General features: G+C 44.4%; 1 protein-coding gene across 2 annotated transcripts in view; it reads left to right on the forward strand.

The window, feature by feature from the left end:
• The window catches only part of HMG20A (high mobility group 20A), an 87,564-nt gene extending 79,791 nt beyond the window's left edge, over positions 1-7,773 (forward strand). For both annotated transcript variants that reach the window (XM_039493416.1, XM_039493415.1), the window contains exons 9-11: positions 636-851; positions 1,459-1,603; positions 6,870-7,773. In XM_039493416.1, coding sequence (XP_039349350.1) covers positions 636-851; positions 1,459-1,595 — 353 coding nt within the window. In that variant the 3' untranslated portion in view covers positions 1,596-1,603; positions 6,870-7,773. The remainder of the gene's footprint in view (positions 1-635; positions 852-1,458; positions 1,604-6,869) is intronic.
• The last annotated feature ends 12,144 nt before the right edge of the window (positions 7,774-19,917 follow it).

The raw sequence follows: 19,917 nt of genomic DNA on the forward strand, positions 1-19,917 counted from the left end.
GAATGAGGAAATATTTGAAATAGTTGAGCAGATAATGTGCACTAGTTAGCAGAAGTTAGATAAGAGAAAGTCTCTTTGGGCCAACTAGTCCATGACCCCAGCCAAAATTGTTCTACAATATATTCTCCATTGCTGTAGGGTTTGATTTCATATTCATAGATTCATATGTCTCAAGTGATGGGGTTTCTGCCAGTTCCCTTGGGAGATTATTCCATACTCTGATAAATTTCAACTTCAGGCACCAAAAATGTACACCCTGCTAATACTTGTAGTCAGTTGCTGGTCTCTAGCCCCCTTGTCACTGTATTGCTGATCTATAGTGTGCTGAAAGTATTCATAGTAGTTCTTTCAATCTTCCTTCCTCAATCAATCCCTCTAGTCATTTTTGTTCCTCTGCTCTGAACTCACTCTAATTTGTCAGTATCTCTGGTATTAAATTGAATTCAGAATTAACTTCAGAATTCTAGGCATTATCAACTCGCTGTTCTGTGGTGTGATGCTTCTTCATATGTAGCCCAAAATAGTACTGGTTTTTTAATCATCCTCAGCTGAGTGGCGATCCGTGAACATTCTGCTTCACCACCACAGGACTACTTTCTACAGTTATTTCATACCTTTTTGGGGTGTGTTCACAGCACGGGAAGCAGAGCTGCGCCAGCTGCGTAAATCCAACATGGAGTTTGAGGAGAGGAACGCTGCCCTGCAGAAGCACGTGGAGAGTATGCGCACTGCTGTGGAGAAGTTGGAGGTGGATGTGATCCAGGAGCGCAGCCGGAACACAGTGCTGCAGCAGCATCTAGAGACCTTACGGCAAGCACTCACCAGCAGCTTTGCCGGAGTCCCACTACCAGGTAATCCCCATTTCTTTATGGGGCTTCTCTACCACTGCTTAAGTCCAACTTCTGTTAGTTGTATGTCACTGGTTCCTGTGAATTTACTTTCCGTGGCCTGGTTTACTAATTCTAGGCTGCAGGTCTGTTTTTAAAGCTTTCCTGTGCTGCAAGTTGGAGCCTGACAATGGATGCAGGATGAGGGCTAGAGTTAAAGGTACTGTCTCCCAGTTTTGTAACTTTTTAATACAATTACTCTCTGTATTGGGGGTTCTCTTCTCTTTTTTTGTGGGGAGAGGCTTTTAGTCCCAGAGGGTCTTTTACAGGTGCAGACAAAGGAAACAATACTGCTGTGTACCCTTGCCATATGATCCCTTTGGCTCTGATCCTCTCAGTTATTTTGGCTCCTAAATTCCACTGAAATCAATGGAAGTTAGGCACCTAAATACCTTTGAGGATCTGGGCTTTTGTTGCTAAAGATTTATGCTTTATTTCAGTTACATTTTTTTTAGTCTGTGTGCAATATGTTTTCGCCTTGACGCAAACCCTCCTTAGAATGGTAATGTTTGATACTGCTGTAGTTATCTAAATATTCTGTTTTTTTTTTCTTGCACTATATTTACTGTAGGCAGTGGGGAGACCCCCACAATGGACACCATTGACTCGTACATGAACAGACTGCACAGTATTATTCTGGCTAACCCACAAGAGAATGAGAATCTCATAGCCACAGTCCGAGAGGTTGTAAACCGGCTTGATCGCTAGTGACTTGGGTAAGCACCCCCTTGCTCAGACTGATTTGCTTACCAGCACCTACACCACATCCATTGCATCAAGCCTGGAAATAAATGAGGGGAAATTTTCAAAGGCACAGAGACCAGTGAGATGCTCAACCATTTTCAGTGGAAGTTGGGTGTTCTTACTCCCATTTATGGTTTTGAAAATCTCCTCCCTGATTTCTAAGGGAGACTTAAGTGCTTGGTATGTCGCAGGATTGTTCAACATCTTGGTTGATGTATCAGATGAATAATAAGACTGCCAAAGTCTGGAGTAGAACAGAGAAGGAGGAACATTCCTTTGCATGCATGACGTACTGACAAGAAGATTTCTCTGTTGAGCATGATGAATCTGAAGAATTCTGCAGTGAGTGTTTCCTAGTTTGGGTAGTCATTGAGAAATCCTGGTATCACCAAAGGGTTGTTCACCAGCTAATCCCAATTCCTAGAGTTAAAACAGCTTCCCATTTTGCTATGGACACTTAGCAAGTCTGTAGCACACAGAAATTGTCAAATTGGTTATGTGTTGTATTCTTTTGGACCTGCAGGTATACAGATAAATTAAGCAAGATATAACTGGGTCAGGCCACACATAGCATTTGCTGAGGTTTAATGATCCGATACATCTTTATGATATGCTTATAGTATTTCAGAGATCACGATTCTGCAAATTTTGCTTTGCTGCTCACCATCTAGAAAAGCCTTAATAAAAGACTTGATGCATAGCAAGCAAAGAAAACAACCCAACTTTTGCACTATAAGACACCTCCCCATGCTGTATACATATTAGCGTACTTTGTGGGGTGACAACAGGATTATAATGTTGCAATTTCGATCTGAATATCCTGGGCTTGAATCTTTTACCTGCTTTTGTTGCTGTAAGCACACTGGCCTGGATTTTTTTGGAATATGTACCGTACATTCCAGCATATTCTGCACTATAAATGGCATGCATAAATGCAGCTAAAATTCTGACTTAATGTGTTATGAGATGGGGTCCATCTGCAAATATAAAGGCAGGAGTCTTCATCCTTCCTGGCCATGACCTTTTGTGATATTGCACAATGCAATTAATTATATGTTCCACATTACAGAGTGGCTTAAGCTAAAAGATCATTGTCCTTCCAGGGGGTAGCCAGATGGAACGGACTGTAGTTCTAAGAGATGACTGAGCTCCCAGCAGAATAAAGAAGTGGCATTACTGCTGCTATTTATGAAAGGGAACAGCTTGTGGATCTAGGTCTGGGATTTTCAGTTGCTCATCTGCCTTCTAATTTTCACACAGTGTTTTCAATTAGCACTCTTGTTGGCTCAACAAAAAAAAGGAGAATTGGGGATTGGAGGGGGATGGGAGAACTTGAGACAAAATGGAATAACTTGCAAAGTGGTCTCCCATCAGTCAGGTGTTGGAAGGGCACCCCAGTCCTTGAGACAGATGTTTTCTCTTTAAAACACCATAACCTATCTCAAGGTTACTCAAATCTAGGCAGTTTCTGCTGTATGGTTTGGGTCCCAGTTGTCATGGGAAGCCTCAGAGGATTCTTATTTTCTAGGAGTCACTGACATTTTCTGTGGTTTCAACATGTAAATATTTTGTTCTTGGAAAAACTGGATTCAGCTTTGAGCAGTTTGGAAAAAATGTTTTTGCTCCAGAATTCCTCCTTCCCAATTATGGTTAAAAAAACAACTCATCCCTAGAAAAACAGTAGATAAGGCAATTAAAAAATGTAATTAATAGTGGCCTGGGTTCATTATACAAACATGTACAGACAACTGGGCCTGATGTTCCAAACTCTCATGGTGCAATTAATTATCCTGACATGCACTTGGCATTGTCACATCCAGTGACAGGAGCTTGTGAAGGAAGTTGGGGGTGGGGGATGGGTGTTTGTGTAAGTGTGCTCACACTTTAGAGAAGATAGGACTTGTAAACAAAAGCAAGAACCTTAAAATAGGAGAAGGTGAGAGAACTTAGTAAGAGTCTACCATTGGTAGATTGTCAACACCATCTTCCCTTTGTTAGTCTAATATACAGTATAAGTATTTTCTCAAAAGAATGTGTATCAGCCAAATAGATGGCTTGGTGCTCAGATGCACATTTAAAAATAAAAGTGATGATCAGAAACCTATTTGCTTTTACAATTACATTATCTTCAAAAATACTGTACTCACAGAGCTAAGCTGATTTCTAATAGCTAAAGTACCTAACAAATGGCTGTATTACACAGCACTGAAGAACACAAACACAAAACAGAATATTAAAATATAGAGGTACACTTTATGTACATAGAAATATCATTATAATGTCCCCTATCCACCCAGTTACCTCTGTTAGCACCCATTTCCTTGCGGCTTTAGATGGGCAGGCCTGGGTTCTTCTGGATCCTGCCTTCCACTCAGTAGGGTGTAACTTATTTATTTTCTTCCCATATGAATTTATTAGGAGGTGCCCCCACCCCACCTTGCCCCCACTCCTTCCTGGCAGGATCATCGGGCAGCTTGGGAGGAAAATTCTAACCACAGGGTAACCTCCACTTATTTGCCAGATAGTTGGAGACTCCCAAGAAACACACACACACTATTCAACACAGTAATTATATTAAAAAGGAGATAAGTATAACATAACAGGGTAGAACACCATTCTCAGGGACACTGGTGCCCACACTGATAATACCCATGAATTCCCCCAGTCACGTGACCTGATATAGCAAACGTAAAAATTAGCATCCCATTCGTATGCATACTTTGTAGGGGCCCTTGGTGAATTGTGACCACAATATCCTCTGTGCAACAGTTAGCAACTTGGCTAACTGGATTCAGTACAGCCCCAAAGACTCCCAAGTGGGATAAATTGGCATGTCCCTTCACAGGTTTAATAGGCAGCAGGTAATAAAATCCCCAACTCTTACCCACTGGCTTGAGGACACAGCTCAGGGAGTAGGAGGGTCTCCTAAATAATCTCTCTGACTAGCTAACTAAAGGATGGTGCCCTCACAACTCTGCAAATGAAATCCTCAGGTTCAGAGATGGCTCTGGACTCCTCAATTACTGCAGAAGGGCTGATAATTGCTGCTATCAAGTGTCCTCTTCATGCAGGAATCAGGCTGCTTCTGGACCCAGGATTTCCCCTTACCGCAAAGGGGTACAGGGCTCAAGGTGCAGGTTACAAAACTATACTAAAAATCTAAACTTTTTAGTCTCCTACCCTAGTGCTCAGATGCATTCTCAGCTGGTGCCAGCCCTGGACTAGCAGACAGAGCAGTGGTGGTGCCATGTGGTGACTGATTTTTTTCCCCTAGGGAGCTAAAGAGCTAACTCAACCTGGCTGGGGGGAATTTTCCCAACAAAACTCTACAAACTGGGAGTCACCTTGGAGAGGGAGAGGCCCAAGCTGAGGGATGTTGCTTCCAGACCCCCAGAGGCCAATTCTTGGAGGAACCCTGCATGCATGCCTGGGACTCACCAGCTCCCCACACAGCCAGTCCTGCCCTTCCCTACTCCAAAATGGCTTTTCTCACCTCTAGGGTTTCCAAGGGATGGCAGCTCACTCCCTGTTGGTAAGGCTAACTCAGCTTCCTGGGCTTTCACTTGTCAATCATTTCACTCTGCCCGCTCCTCCAAGCAGACAGCATGCTATCTTCCCCCAAGCCAACTGGGCCCCTGGTATTCTACATAGTTAAGGCCTTACAAATTCACGGTCCTTTTTGGTCAATTTTACGGTCATAGGATTTAAAAAATCATAAATTTCATTATTTCAGATTATTTAAGTCTCAGATTTCAGTGTTGTAACTGTAGGGTTCCTGACCCAAAAGGGGGTTGTAGAGGGGTCACAAGGCTATTGTAGGGCGGTTGCGGTATTGCCACCCTTACTTCTGGGCTGCTGCTGGCGGCGATGCTGCCTTCAGAGCTGGGCAGCCAAAGAATGGCAGCTGCTGGCTGGGAGCCCAGCTCTGAAGGCAGCACCGCTGCCAGCAGCAGCGCAGAAGTAAGGATGGCATAGTATGGTATGGCCACCCTTACTTCTGTGCTGCTGCCTTCAGAGTTGGGCCCTCGGCCAGCAACCGCTGCTCTCCAGCCACCCAGCACTGAAGGCAGTGCAGAAGTAAGGATGGCAATCAGGGGCGGCTCTAGAGCCCAGCGGGGCAAGCACCCGCCTGGGGCGGCCCTTTCCCAGGGGGGCGGCAGACTGGGCCGGTGGACCTGCCGCAGTCATGCCTGCGGGAGGTCCACCGGAGCCCTGGGACGACCGGACCTGCCGCAGGCATGACTGCGGACGGTTCGCTGGTCCCGCGGCTCGGCTGGACCTCCCGCAGGCATGACTGCGGCAGCTCAACCGGAGCCGCCGGACCAGCGAACCGTCCGCAGCTGCGGGAGGTCCAGCTGAGCCGCGCGACCAGCGGACCCTCCGCAGTCATGCCCGCGGCAGGTCCTCTGCTCCCGCGGCTCCGGGGGCGCCTCCCGGGCATGATTGCTTGGGGCGGCCAAATTTGTAGAGCCGCCCCTGATGGCAATACCATGGCCAGCCTCTACAATACCCTTCTGACACCCCACCACCCCCATGGTCCCCTTTTGGGTTGAGGCCCCCAGTTTGAGAAACGCTGGTCTTCCCCATGAAATCGCTACAGTATAGGGTAAAAGTACACAAAAGATCAGATTTCATCGGCCGTGACGCTTTGTTCATGACCATGAATTTGTGGGGCCCTATACATAGTGGCTCTCCTCTCTCCCTCTTGGTTTCCTAGCTGACTCTGAGTCTGCCTTGGCTCCCCTTTCCTCCCAGGGACAGTGTGCCGCTCCCTGAGTTACAGGCACATTGAACCCCAGGAGCCTAGGGAGTTACATTGCATGATTATTATTTATTACAGTAGTGCTTAGGGACCAACCAAGAATGGGGCCCCTTAGTGTGGGCATTGTACAGACACAGAGCAGTAGACCGTCCATGCCCCAAAGATACGTACTTATATTGGGGAAATTGTTTATTTGAAAATAAGTGTTTGGGCTGAAACACGGATTCAAAGGTGATTTTCAGAGGTAACTCTGAGCTGACTCCCTGATAACTCTTATAAAGGATCATATTCTGGTTTCTCAACGGAAAGTTGTCCAAGCAACTTGATAAGCTTCTTCTCTGTAGGCTTTCCAGCTATCTAGTGTACTTTAATATGGTCCCTTCAAATTAACCCTCCAAAAATCTCTTCACAAAGTCCTGTTTATTTTGGCAGACTGGTCTAAACTTCTAACATTTATGTTTCTGTTTCATCTACAGGTCTCCTGGCCCAGGGGTGTCTTACAAAAGTGATTCAGCCAGTGAGGAATGAAAAGCCATGGTGGAAACAGACTGGAGGTGGGAGGCAGGACTTCAGGATCTGTCCTGGTCCCTGCCTAAGCAGCTTGCCAATGGGGCAAACTGTTTAATGAATTAAAAGCTCCTATGAAGCCACAGGCACCAGCTACTAAACATTTGAACTATCCTCCATGTAAAGCTTTCAGAGCATGTGACTACCGTACAATCATCAGTTTTCCATCATTTCAGCTGGGTGGGGGAATACCCACACACTCTGTGGACTGGACAACAATGGCGGTGAATCTGCTTCCAGTCAGTGTAGTGGAGGCAGCCTTCGTGTTGTGGTAATAGAGCTTTGAAATGTTATGTTGCTTTGTATCTCTTCATCCTTTCTGTGGGGTTTCCTTCTCCCTTTGCAGTTCTCCTTTTGTCCTTTTCTTGTTAGTTGATGTTTGCTGCACTGTATAGCAACACCTGTATTCTTTGCTATGATAGACACAGCCTTCCTTACTACCCCGCCTGTCGTGTCTTCAGTGCAAGCTTCTCTTTTTTGTGCTAGGCTGCATCTCATACAACGAGGTTCCTTCCTGCTGGTATTGGCTGTGGCTGGCACTTCATGACTGAGCGGCCCCGAAGGAAGGGCTCTCTCTTTCCCCGCTCCCAGCTACTCTTTCCAAGCATCTCTGCTGCACATATATGGTGTCCTGCTTCTCAGCAAGATTCCACTGTTCCTATCTATTGAAAATGTCTGGTGCAGCATTTTACTGCTGAAAAGGTCAGCGGTAATCAAGAGAGAAAGAGAAAGGCTGGCTTCTCTCAGCCAGCAGGAAAAGTACAAAACTTTATTTTAGACTAAAATAAAACACGTCGCTTTTCTGTCTCCTGATATGTTGCTTTGTCTAATATGATGTGAGCTGCAGCCTGCTTGAGTGAATTATATTATGTTCCAAGTCGTCTCTCCACCACAAAGGGAAACAGGCAGGGGAATTACATTTCCCTCTGCCCATCTGCTGTTGTAGCGCTAAGGAACCATTTTTATAAAAGGAGCCTGCAATGAAGTGCAGCCGCAGAGAGCAGCTTTAGCAGAAGTGAGCAAATTGTGGCGCATAGAATTCCGCAGTGCAGCCCTTGGCTACCCTCACCTTTAATACAAAAGTGCATCTTCTGGAGACTACTGCTTCCTGCATGGGATGTTCCAGCTTGATCTGAGTGGCCTTTCACTCATGGTGAGTGTCTTTTTGTGTGCCGAGATCTGTAGTTTCTCTGAATTGCACCTCACCTGCTTGTTGAAGATGAAGACGTCTACTGTCTGCACAGTCTTATGCAAATTATTTGCAGCCCTTGGGCTCCTGTCAAATTATTAGTTCAGTCTTCAGTTGAGAACTTCTTGAATACCCTTGGGCTTTATTATGATGGTCCAAACATGCTCTCCGTTCTAGCTGCCACCTTCCTACGCCTCCTCCAGAAAATCTTGGGACTTTTCCTATCATGAACTGGGAATGCTTTTATTACCTTGCCATGCTGATGCAAACAAAAACAGTTTCACGGATCTGCAGTGTAAGCATCTGCCCAATTTTATATTTGAAGATTAAAAAGTAGTTCCTCCTTTTCCACTCTTTAGTGCATGCTGCACAGATTTCACATTTGCTTAAAGCCACCTCCAAGTCAAAGCCATCTGTGACAAGGGCTCCCTCACCCCTTGCCTTGCAGCTGCTACCTTCACTGCAGCCAAACAGCAAGGATTTGCTTGTAAGCTCAAGTCTTCCTTCAGGGAGGGACACGTTTTTGTATTTTCTCTCATCATTTTTCAAGACTTCACCCACAAGAGCTGCAACTTGGGGCATTGACTTTCTTTTTCCTTAACATAGGCAAGACCTAAGTTCCCTGTAAGCTGTGCAGCCTCACAGCATCCTATTTAGTGCTGCGCGGGTGCTCGGAGTACCCTCCTGAGGACCTGCCGCAGCCAGGGCGGCCCGGGCCCAGGGACAGCCGAATCAGGCCTGGGCACGGCCGGGGTGTCGCAGCTGGGCCCGGACCCTGGGGTGGCCCTCCCCAGGCCCAGACCTGCTGAGGCCAGGGGAGGGGCACCTATCCTGCAGCCCCAGCTCCAGAGCTGTCGCAGCAGGGAGAGGCGCCTTTCCCCACCCTAGCCCAGGTGCTGCAGCAGGGAGGGAGAGCTGGGGGGAGTCCTCTCTCCCCGCCGTAGCCCAGGAGCACCCTCCTGCACCCCAAACCTATCATCCTCAGCCCCACCCCAGAGCTCGCACCCCCAGCTAGAGCCCACACACCCTGCACCCAACCCTCTGCCCCAGCCCTGAGCCTCCTCCCATGCTCCGAACCCCTCGATCTCACCCCCACCACATGAATTTTGTTATGTGCACCAATATGAAAGTGATTCATTCTGCACATGGCTGGGAAAAATTAGAGGGAACACTGGGCAAGACCAGCAGATGTTAGCATGAACTAGTTCTGAATTCTGTAGTGAACAGGTTGTGGGAGAACATCCTGTAGATAAATAGCATCTCAGGAAAAAGCACCTCCGTCTCACACCATTTAATAATTGTGGCAATTGACTGCTGTATTGAAGTGGGAGTAGCCTAAGTGCAGTCCACAGCCAAAACCTGGGCCCACAGAGTTCTAACAAATCAGTGAGTGGTAACGTTTATCTTTAATACAGAGATATACCCCATGGAGACTCAAGGTCTCAGCATTGTGATGCAAGGGCTTGATCCACTTTGTGTCCATAAGCTGCCCTGTCTTACACAAATCAGATGTAGCCGTCAGCTCCTGGCACATTGCCAACATATCTCTGTGTTGGGCAAAGCCTGCCTGTTCTTGGATGGGAGACTTAAGCGGGTACTTACTGTTAGCTGCGTGCTGACCAGTCTTTCCCTTTTCCCCAACACAGAGGAAGAGAGATGTGATGACATGGCCCATTTTGAAGCAGCTGGGATGGGGGGGTATGGTTTGAGTTCTTGCTCTCCAACAATATTACAGATGATGTTTTGTCTCATTAAGAAGCTTCATATCTGCACTGATTTATCCAATGAAAAGTGAATTTTGCCTTTTCAGTGTTTTTCATGAGTGTCACTGCAGTTTACATTTTTCAGTGTGTTGGCTGACAAAAAAAAATTAAGTGGGTGGTGAGGGGAGGAGCAGGGTCAGACATTTTCTTTGCTCTGAGAAATGTTAACAAAAACGTATTAAAATGGAGTCCATTGGCTGGATTAATGTGTTTGAAATTGTTGAAATGCCAAGTTTTCTGTACAAGTGTTTTTGCAATTAAACTTTTAGACTTTCTTTGTTTAAGAAGATGATATGCTTGCTTGACATTTGCTTCATTAAAACTGTTCAGCATTGAATTCATTCTGATTCAATTTTAACTGCATGAGAGAAATCTTACCACCATTGCCTTCTTGTCTGAGAGACTTTGTCAACTCCACATTAGTCACTAAAACTCTTAAGCAATCCATTTTGGCAACACGCTCATTTCCCCAGTGGCTCATTCGAATGGTGGGTTCACAGTTTGAGGAGTCTGTATTGTAGAAGGCCGTGCTGGGTTGTAATTTGGTTTTATGTGAAGGTGATGCTTGGAGCAGAGTGGGGGAGAATGCTCAGTCTTTATCCTGTCTGTCAGACAATCAGAACTAATGGAAGCTCCCTATCCTCTGAAGCCCAAGTGTATTAGCTCTCTGAGAAGAGGCCCTGGTGCTGAAAGGAGAGAGGGGTGAATGGCTGCCCTCTTTCAAGTGTAGCTCCCCTGGCATGCACCTGAAGAAAGTAAGAACTGTTGAAAACCCCATGAAGATCATTAAAATTTAATAGTCATACAACATCATTAATAGGGCAAGCCATAGGCAAAGAATGGCCCATCATCCCCCTGTCACCCAACTGAGCAGGTCCTTTCTTTGCTTCTCATCCACCCTCATTTTTCTCCCTTCCTTGGGTTTCTCCCACCAATTTTTTCTCTGTCTCTTTTCTTGGTCATTTACCATCTTGTCTTACCCCCAGACCTCTTCAGCTCCTTTTCCTTCCCCTTCCAGAATCTTCTATCTGTCTTCCATTCCTGCTCACTGGAAAGCCATCTTTTATCCTATGTGGCAGAGCTCCGACCTTGACTCCGTGGATCCTGCATTTCCTGGTGGATTTTGCTAGCTTCAGAGGCTCACTGTGACCCTCCACGTAGCCCTTCTCTCTCTCTCTCTAGAGGCAAGGGTCACAGCTTACTGAGCCATTTTCATCATAAGCCAACACGGGAGGTGAGGAGAAGCTATCCTCCCTTGCACAGTCTCTGTTGTCTCCCAGTCTCAGTGATTAATCAGGGAGGGGAGGGGGGAGCCCAGGCCCGCTCTCTACTCAGGACTCCAGCCCAGGGACCCTAAAATTAGCAGCTATGGTAGCTGACTTTGGAAATAGGACATGTACAATTCCCTGGGCCACTTCCCCACAGCAGCCCCCTACTCAATATCTCCTTCACCGTTACCTCAGGGCCTCCTTCCTTGCACCTGATATGGGTTTGTACTACTTCGTTCCTCCAAAAGCACAGCTCCCTCCTATAGCTCCTGGCACCCATGCCTCACTGACTAACTGGGAGGTTTTTAACTAGTTCCAGCCAGCCCTTGATTGGCTTCCGGTGTCCCAATCAATCTAGTTATCTCCACTGCCTTCTAGAAGGATCTTAATTGGCCCCAGGTGTCTTGATTAACCTGTAGCAATTGCCATTTGGTTACCATGGTACCAGGGATTTGTTTAGCCTGGGGCTAACATACCTGTTCCTCACTACTTTCCTATAGCCATCTGGCCTTGCCCCATCACACCTCATGCAGCCCATACCTTGGGAATAGACTCTCATGTGAAGGAGTCTTCTGGCTGGATGAATTTCTCCTGCACTGGAACTCCTTCCAAAACCATGGGGCTTTAGACAACCATCCATTTAACTTATTCCCGTAGTCACACCTGATTATCATGATTGTCCAGTCTGATTACTAGTTTTGTTTATACACAACTAAGTCCTTGGTTCCAGTACTCTTTCAGATATCAGGATATATGCTCATTTGGCTTTGTGTCACACCTTAAATATTTGGCATCACGTGTGCTGTAAGCCTTTAAGGTTCCAAAACGGAGGGGACCCAGGGTATCCTTTATTGAAGGGCATCCACCAACATTTTCCTGTCTAAACACTGGCGAGAACAGGACTGGTGCACACCTGCAAAAGTAACAAACAGCCACAAGAAATGCATCACCAAAGGCAGGGGTCCATTTCCCTTTCAGCCAGTGCTGCTATCCCTGTGTCTGACGTCAGGCAGCAGATGGTGGCCAATCGTGCTTTCTTTAAAACAAACCATGATGCGTTGTAATATTTCCACTGGTTGTTTCTTCCTTTTCTTAATCCCTCTTTGCTGTGCAGCTGCTGGATTGGATCAGTGATTAATAATCCTTTAGGGTAGATGGGGGAGCTTGAGTTCTTTTCGGAGGAAAAGCTCACAGCTCTTTCCTGTTCCGCAGGCAATTTCCTGTCAATAATGTAGATGAGATTTCAAGTGAGGTATTTTTTACACTTTGCATGAGTTCAGCTGTATTCTTTGGAGCCTGGAATACATTCAGTCCAGTTAGAGTTAAAGGTTATCCTTCAACTCTTCTGTAATGATCTGCCACTGACCAGTGGATCATTTTGTCTCTTCCTTCCTCATTGCTGAGAGCATTGAATATTTTGTCTTTTTAATCTTTGGGATTTCCTAGTCAAATTCAGGAACTGCCTTGTTAATTGCAAAAGCTGCAGATTTACTGGGTGCAAGTGGAGTTCACCACCTGGTATATGTAGTCAGGCGTCTGCGTCCACTAATTAGTAAGAGAACTGATGTGGCCTTGGCCAAGTCAGACCTTGAAACCAGTGTCCATGGACTAACACCTGGGCCTGGCCTCTTTTGGTTAATGTAAGCACTGATGAGGTATATGGCTGTGTAAAGATATGCACATTGGACCCTGAGAGCTATCGGCAAGCGAAGGGCCAAAGCAGAGGGCCAAAGCTTTTAAAATCTGGTGCTATCACTAACCTGTTTGTTATAAACTGGTGTGTGGAGACTAGCACTCCCTCCACTCCATTGCTAGAGAAAATAAAGTATCTGATTTCCTGCACCCAACCTGAGAGTGAGAACTCTGTTTTCCTCCGACAACAGTGAGGGTCTATTTATGTATGTGTGCCAAAGAAGATGTCGGAAGTTTGAATATTTATAGACAAGTAATGGCAAGCAGATGCAGCTGGGACTTTGCTAAAGCACAGTTTGTAAGGGAAATCAAGAAGAAAAGGTGACTGCAACACAGGAGAATGGGATGTTTATGCAAACATATGGCTTCCTGTCCTTAACTCCTCAGCACTACTCATAGGTGAAAAGAGGCTGAAAATGGTGTTGATGGCTGATTCTTCTGAACTGATCCTAATACAAGTTTGATCTCCATTTCAAGCCTGCACTGACCTGAATGGTCAAAGAGTTTTTTTTTCCATCTCTAGCTTCTGGTTCACTCTGATGCAGGGCCAAACACAGCATGGATTTATCGTATCTGACTTTACCTGTAGCTAGAAAGCAGTGGTCCACCAACTTTATAACTTTAGGTGTGACATTCTCATTATTAGATTTTGCAGATTTTATATGAATCTGTATCCTTGTAAGAAGGTCTCAGTGGTGCAAAAGATCTAGTTTTTAAAATGACTTTTAATAATAAGGCAATAAACTACTCTTTGAAGAAATTCCTGTTTCTTGCTGCACAAGGAAAGGATACCTCTGTTTGTGTGGTGTTGTTTATAGGCAAAGCCCTTTACTTTGGTTTTTATTTTGTTTAAAATTTCCCAGGGACTTTATCTGTGTTTATTATAAAAATTTAAAAATGGGTGAAAATTGGTGCAAAAAATTAACTTCTCCATTTTCTGGTCAAATATCGGGGTTAATATGGGGAGATGGGAGGACAGAAAAAAGGAACAAATAGAGAAAATAAGAGTAGTAAAACATTTCAGTGCTGTGGTTTACTTCATGAACTGTACATTGAGTACATACATATAGGCACGCACTTGCGTGTGTGTATCTTTCGCTACTTGCCTTATTTTAATATTTACACTTAGACTAATTTATTATTAACAGACACATCTATCTAATGTAATGGATTGGATTTTCTTAACAAAATCAGTATTTTTATGTACTGGAATGAAGAATTTTGTACTGGAGTGGTCTAAAATTCAGGTGAAAAATCGGTACAAACTGAATCATAGCTTTTGTAAAACCCAGGTATTTTTTTGGTAAAAACCAAAACCGAAGCGCCTTTCTCATAGAGTAGGGAGAGAAGTAGCAGCACCTTCAAAGGGATGGCGAGACCCCTGAGATGGCACCAGGACATCCCCCACCCCAGTAATGGGGAGCAGAACTGCCCCTCTCCAGCTGTCATATCACTACTGCATACTGTAGATTCCATAACTAACACAGAACCCTGGTGTGATCCCTTTTGACAGATTGTCCTCTCTGATCTCCTTTCACCCATCTCCAGGTACCTCAGTACCATCACCAGATGAGCACCAACCACTGCTTCCATCATCGCTGTTACATCATTGGACTCTTCACTAACCTTTGCACTGCATCTTGGATGGGGAAGTGTGAGGAGGGCAAAAGATGAGAGGCTTTGTGCACTGTAGTGTGCAGAGGGCGGCGCATAAGCGGTTCATTTAGCTGGGATTTTAGGCCTCAATCCTACAAGATTTAAGCACAAGATTAACTTTATATACATGTGAGTGGTTCCATCAAGATGAGTGGGCCTATTCATGTTTATAAAGTCACTTGGGTCCCCAAATACTCATAGGATAAGTGTCGTATGGAGTTTGAAAATATCTTATCAAATCTATGAGGCAGCAGTTTAAAAAAACAAAACACAACTAGCTATTATTTTTAAGCTAAAGAAACCCAGAAGCAGAGAGATGTAGTGATTTTAAAAGAAATATAGAAATGGAGGCTTAAGTAAGAAGCAATTTAAAAAGAAAAGTGGGAATAGGCAGAGGTTTTTAAATGAAGAACACTTCAGTATGATTTGAAACCCATCAAGATGTGCCTGCTGTCTATGTACAGGTGACCTTATTATTGATACCCCCATCCTTCCTTCACCCACTCCCTCATATTGTTACACCCAGACTTGTTGAGCCTTGTCTTACATTTATTCTGTATCTTGCAAGCTAATCTACATGGGCATGTCCCCATTGACTTCCTGTGAGTGCAGGGTGTCCACCTTGCAAGATCAAGGCCTCACCTTCTAAGTTTTTGAGGCGGGGACTGTATCTTCCTATGTGTTTGTAGGATACCTAACAGTGAGATCCTGATGGGTGCTAGTACTGCAATACAAGTAATACATTAGTCACTATCTAAACTGAGATTTGAAAGGTGCAGTAGGAAAAAAAAATTACTCTACAAAATGAGGTTCCTGTCTGATTAGCAAAACTTGAACAGGGTCTTCAGACCACATACAAAGAAAAAATCTTCATCCTTTTGCAAACTGAGAAAATATTTTTCATTAAAAAAGATATTAATCTCTAGTCTTGGATAAATAGTCAGTCTAGTACCTTCCACCACAAAATATTTACAGAAAGAGGAATGTGCAAGCTTTTAAAAAAATAAATACAAAAAGAGGTTTGAGATCCCCCGATGCTAACACAGCAGGTGTTTTGACTTCATTGCCATCACTACAAACCTTTAAACAATTTGCTGACAGTCAACCTCCCTCTCACCTGTCCAGGGAAGACTTCAGTATTCTGGGCCTGATTCTTTATTGCCCTACCCTTTATGCAGCTATTTACACCTGTGCCAAGGGGGTGCAGAATGCTACCCAGTGGTGTCAGGGGACACCCACTTTGCTCTGGTGTAAATGACTATATAGTGACTTAGGGTATCTGTGTTTTCCCTGGTAGTGTAGATGATGCAGCTAACTCCTCACACTGGGTAAATGACGACTCTCCCTTTACTGTTCACATATTGGTGGTTTCACCATCTCAGAACTCGGCTTTAGTGAGTAAAAGGCCTTCTAATTTAGTAGAAATGTGTTACTTGGCAGGCTGAAAGTCTCTCTTCACTTTCTGCCAAGGAGTTTACATTGCAAATGTACAAAGCATTTAACTTTTCTGATTCTCCAGGCGAGGTGCGTCACTGACATAACTAGGCATCGCTTCATCAAATTCAATGGAACTATGCCAGCTTACGCTGGCCGAGCAACCAACCCTCTGCTTTGGGGAATCAAAGAAGGAGGGTGTAGTTAATTTCACTATAGGATGATACCAATGTGGGATTCCCTTGTGCCTATCTCATGTGAACACCACCCATTTTATTAAATCTACTCTAGTGTCACGCAGGGAGAGAATTCCCTCATCTAATTTATTTGAAATAATTAACACTTCAACCCAGGGCACTTGCAAGCAAATCCCAGCCTGAAGTTTTAGAGCTGTCTCTCAATAGCCTCTTTCTCCCCCCAACCCTCCAAAATGAACTTTAACAGCAGCAGGGGCCTTTTCTCCCTTCTCAGAGGAAGTTTGTTTCCTGTATGACACTTCAAATTCCTGCCTAGGTGTTTTTTGTTTTGTTTCCTCCTCAGTTTCTGAATGAAAAAGGGAAGCAGTTCTGAATGGGGGAGGGATGCAGGAAGTACATCCAAAATAGAAGACCGCAGGATGTCTGAACCTTGGGGAATGGGAAAGCTCTGGAAACCTAACTGGGCCCAATCCTTGTTCAGGAAAGTTACCTCTTCAGCAGAAATGCTGCCCTTGCTCTTGGACATAGCAGCACAGATGCCATTAGTTGTTGTCCTTGTGTAAATTGATTCTGGATGGTGCTGACACTATGCATAAAAGCATATAATTCTCCAAGCATATTCCACTGATGGGTTTAGCTAAGGAAAGAGCTGTAGGAGGGGAAAATGTGGATGTTTAAAGACCTATAGCTTTCTGGCGGGTATGAAGCTGACTCACAGAATGGGGAGAGGGGTCTTTGTCTTTTACACATATTAGTAACCAGTGTCCCTGGCATTCCAATTTACATATAATTTAGACAGATCAAGTTCTACCAAAAGAGGCCTGCCTGTTTCTTCTCTTCTGTGATGGAAAAGGCGAATGCAGCCCAGAGCTGAACTTCTTGTGCTTTTAAAAGGATGGGAATTTCCCCCCACCTTCTTTAAATCCCCTAGTAAAAAAGGGGTAGAGGAAGGGGGAGGAGAGCAAAGGAATAAAATCTGTAATGTTCCATGAAGTTCATGATCATCCATTGCTGATTTAGAGACATTTGAGAAGAGGGAGTTTTTACTCTGTGTGTGTATGTCTGGGCTCAGATGTCCAAATTCCACACATTCCTGAAGAGCTTTTGAGAGGAAAATGTAACACATGTGAAAGTGGAATTCTTGCTGCACACCAGTTTCAGGATTTCACAATCGTGATAAATCCACATTTCCAGATGGCTGAAATCTATATTTATGTAAAGAAAGGAACCTAATTCCTACTGGGAGAGGCAGTGCCCTCTAATGGTAATTCCTAATATAGCATAACTGAGATGGAGTGAAAAAAGCCTTTTAGTAGATTACTAAATCAAGGCTGTGAGCTGCTTGTGTGCATCCAAAACATAAATCAAACTCCTGCTTTTGTTCTAGATAGACAGTAGTTCTATTTGAGGATCAGCTGGTGCGTTTTCCTCTTCCTACTCTGCTTCAAGATGCTAGGAGAAGGACAGATGTTTCTGAATTACAGGGAAATTCCAGCACCACAAGTGAACCCAAATGCCTAAATGTCCTTGTGAAGTCATCATCTTGCCTGAAAGAGGTGGGTGTGATAATATTTCCAGTTGGCTAAAAACTGGGAAAATTTTCTTGGCTCAGGTGTAATATATAACATGCCAACAGCCAGCAGGATGGAAAGTCACAGGTTTTGTCCCTCTCTAGCTCCTTTACTATCAGGGCTGTGATAAACAAAAGAAACCCATTAGGAGTTGTGGATGCATAGATCTCTCTAATAGAAGCCATGCAACATCTGGAATGCAGTGTAGTCCTATGCTCTATGCACAGCTGGTGCTCATGCAGGGCATGTACAAAATTTACTGCACTGCCATACAGAGAGTAAGAACACATGTCAGAGGGCCCATACAAAGTTTCCTGCACTACCACAGCTAGAGAGAGAGAAAGCATGAGCAGCCTGTCCAAGCAAGAACTTCTGTGGGGTTGTTGTGGGTTACAGGATAGCCAGTCCCAGGCATTCAAAAAGTATGAGTCAAGCCCAAAAGCAGTAAGAGATTAGCTTAAAATATCATGACATTTTTAAAAAGATAATAAATTAAGGGGTCTTTTTATTTTTCTTCTGGATTTGGAACCTTTAAAGTTAATGGTTTTCAAGGTTTTCTATGCAACCAGGAGAGCTAGAATTGTACTTTTAAAACTAAAGAAGCTAATGTCATGTCTTCACAGGACTCCAAAAGCTTAGAACTCCAAATGTAGTGAGACTCGCAGTAAAATTGTGAGAGTTGGCAACCCAGAGGCTGTGCTGAGAGACCACAGCTACTGGAAAGGGAAATAATGTAGGAGAATCTACTGCGAGGTGCAGTGTTCCAGTCCTAACAAAAGAAATGTTGGAATGCCCTTCCAGGAAGCGAAAGTAATGGAAGTACCAGAACGCTGTTATGGCTCCCCAAAAAGGTGCTGAAATGGTGTTCCAGCATGACTCTAGCAAGCCCTGGTGAGGACGCACGTTGTTAGTGCTTTCACAGCCAGGAGTCACGCTGTGGAATAGTACAGGAGCACTAGCTGTGGAAAAGCTAATCCTTTACAACAAACTAAGTCTTCCATTGAGAAGTTGCTGGAGGGAGAATATCTGAATGCTGGGTGTAGGGTGACCAGATGTCCCGATTTTATAGGGACAGTCTTGATTTTTGGGTCTTTTTCTTATACAGGCTCCTATTACCCCCCACCCCGTCCCGATTTTTCACATTTGCTGTCTGGTCACCCTAGCTGGGTGTGGGGAGGAGCTCACAACTGCAGGAGTCTTGGCCATGTAAAAAATAAGACACAACATTAGAAATAAATGTGTTTTAAATTATCTTCTCCTCTATGAAATGAACAGAAAAAAAGAACAATTCCCCTCTCTCTGGGACCAATTTCCAGGCTAGGTTGAAATATTGACAAGGTCAACAAGCTGAAGCTGTAAACTGAAGATCTTTATCTGTGTGGGAAATAGGAAAATCATTCTACTGATAACAGGAAATACAGTAAATAACATAGAAATTCCTGGCTAAATTCCCTGGGGCGCTTGCCCACTGTAGAAAGAATGTGCATGGCAGAAATATATGTGCTGCTAAAGCACATTTCTAAAGAACACATCCCCTTCTTACCTTGTGGAAATTCTTCTTTGTAAAATTCACTCTCAAGCATCTTAGATCTTTTTTTTAAGCCATCAGTCAGTGTAGCAGATATATTTTACCCATGGGCCAGTTCCTCCATGGGTAGTTTAATCTGGGCATGTCCCTTCCTTGCATTGAAATTCCATTGTATTTAATGGGGTGCTAACTCAGTTTATTCTCTGGGATTTGTGCAGTAATTTTACTGCCTGCATAAGCAGCAACTTGAGGAAGGTGGAGGTAGTGATAGACATCTCTAACACACCCACAGAGCTTTGCAGTGGTGCCTAGACATGCTTGCCTCACCTCCAACATTTATATTTTCTCATCGTGACTATGGTAATTCCCTCTGTGGTGGCTTTGATTAGATCCCTGCTTTGTGAATTTCAGACACGATTCCTCCAGGGAGCAGGATTATATCATCCCCATCACATACCATCTCCACTGGCTGATCCATCTATAAATCCAATTCAATATTGATTTGCTGGATTTCTAGGGCCAAATCTTGCCCTTGGACTCATGTAACCCTCTGATTTCAGTGTGGTTGCATAAGTGTAACTAAGGGCAGGATTCTGTCCCTACATTTTCCATGGTCACAGTACATCCAAACTCTCTGATTTCCTCTCCTTCTGCTCTGA

This window comes from Mauremys reevesii, linkage group 10 (assembly GCF_016161935.1).
Source record: "Mauremys reevesii isolate NIE-2019 linkage group 10, ASM1616193v1, whole genome shotgun sequence".
In the NCBI taxonomy this organism is placed as follows: domain Eukaryota; kingdom Metazoa; phylum Chordata; order Testudines; family Geoemydidae; genus Mauremys; species Mauremys reevesii.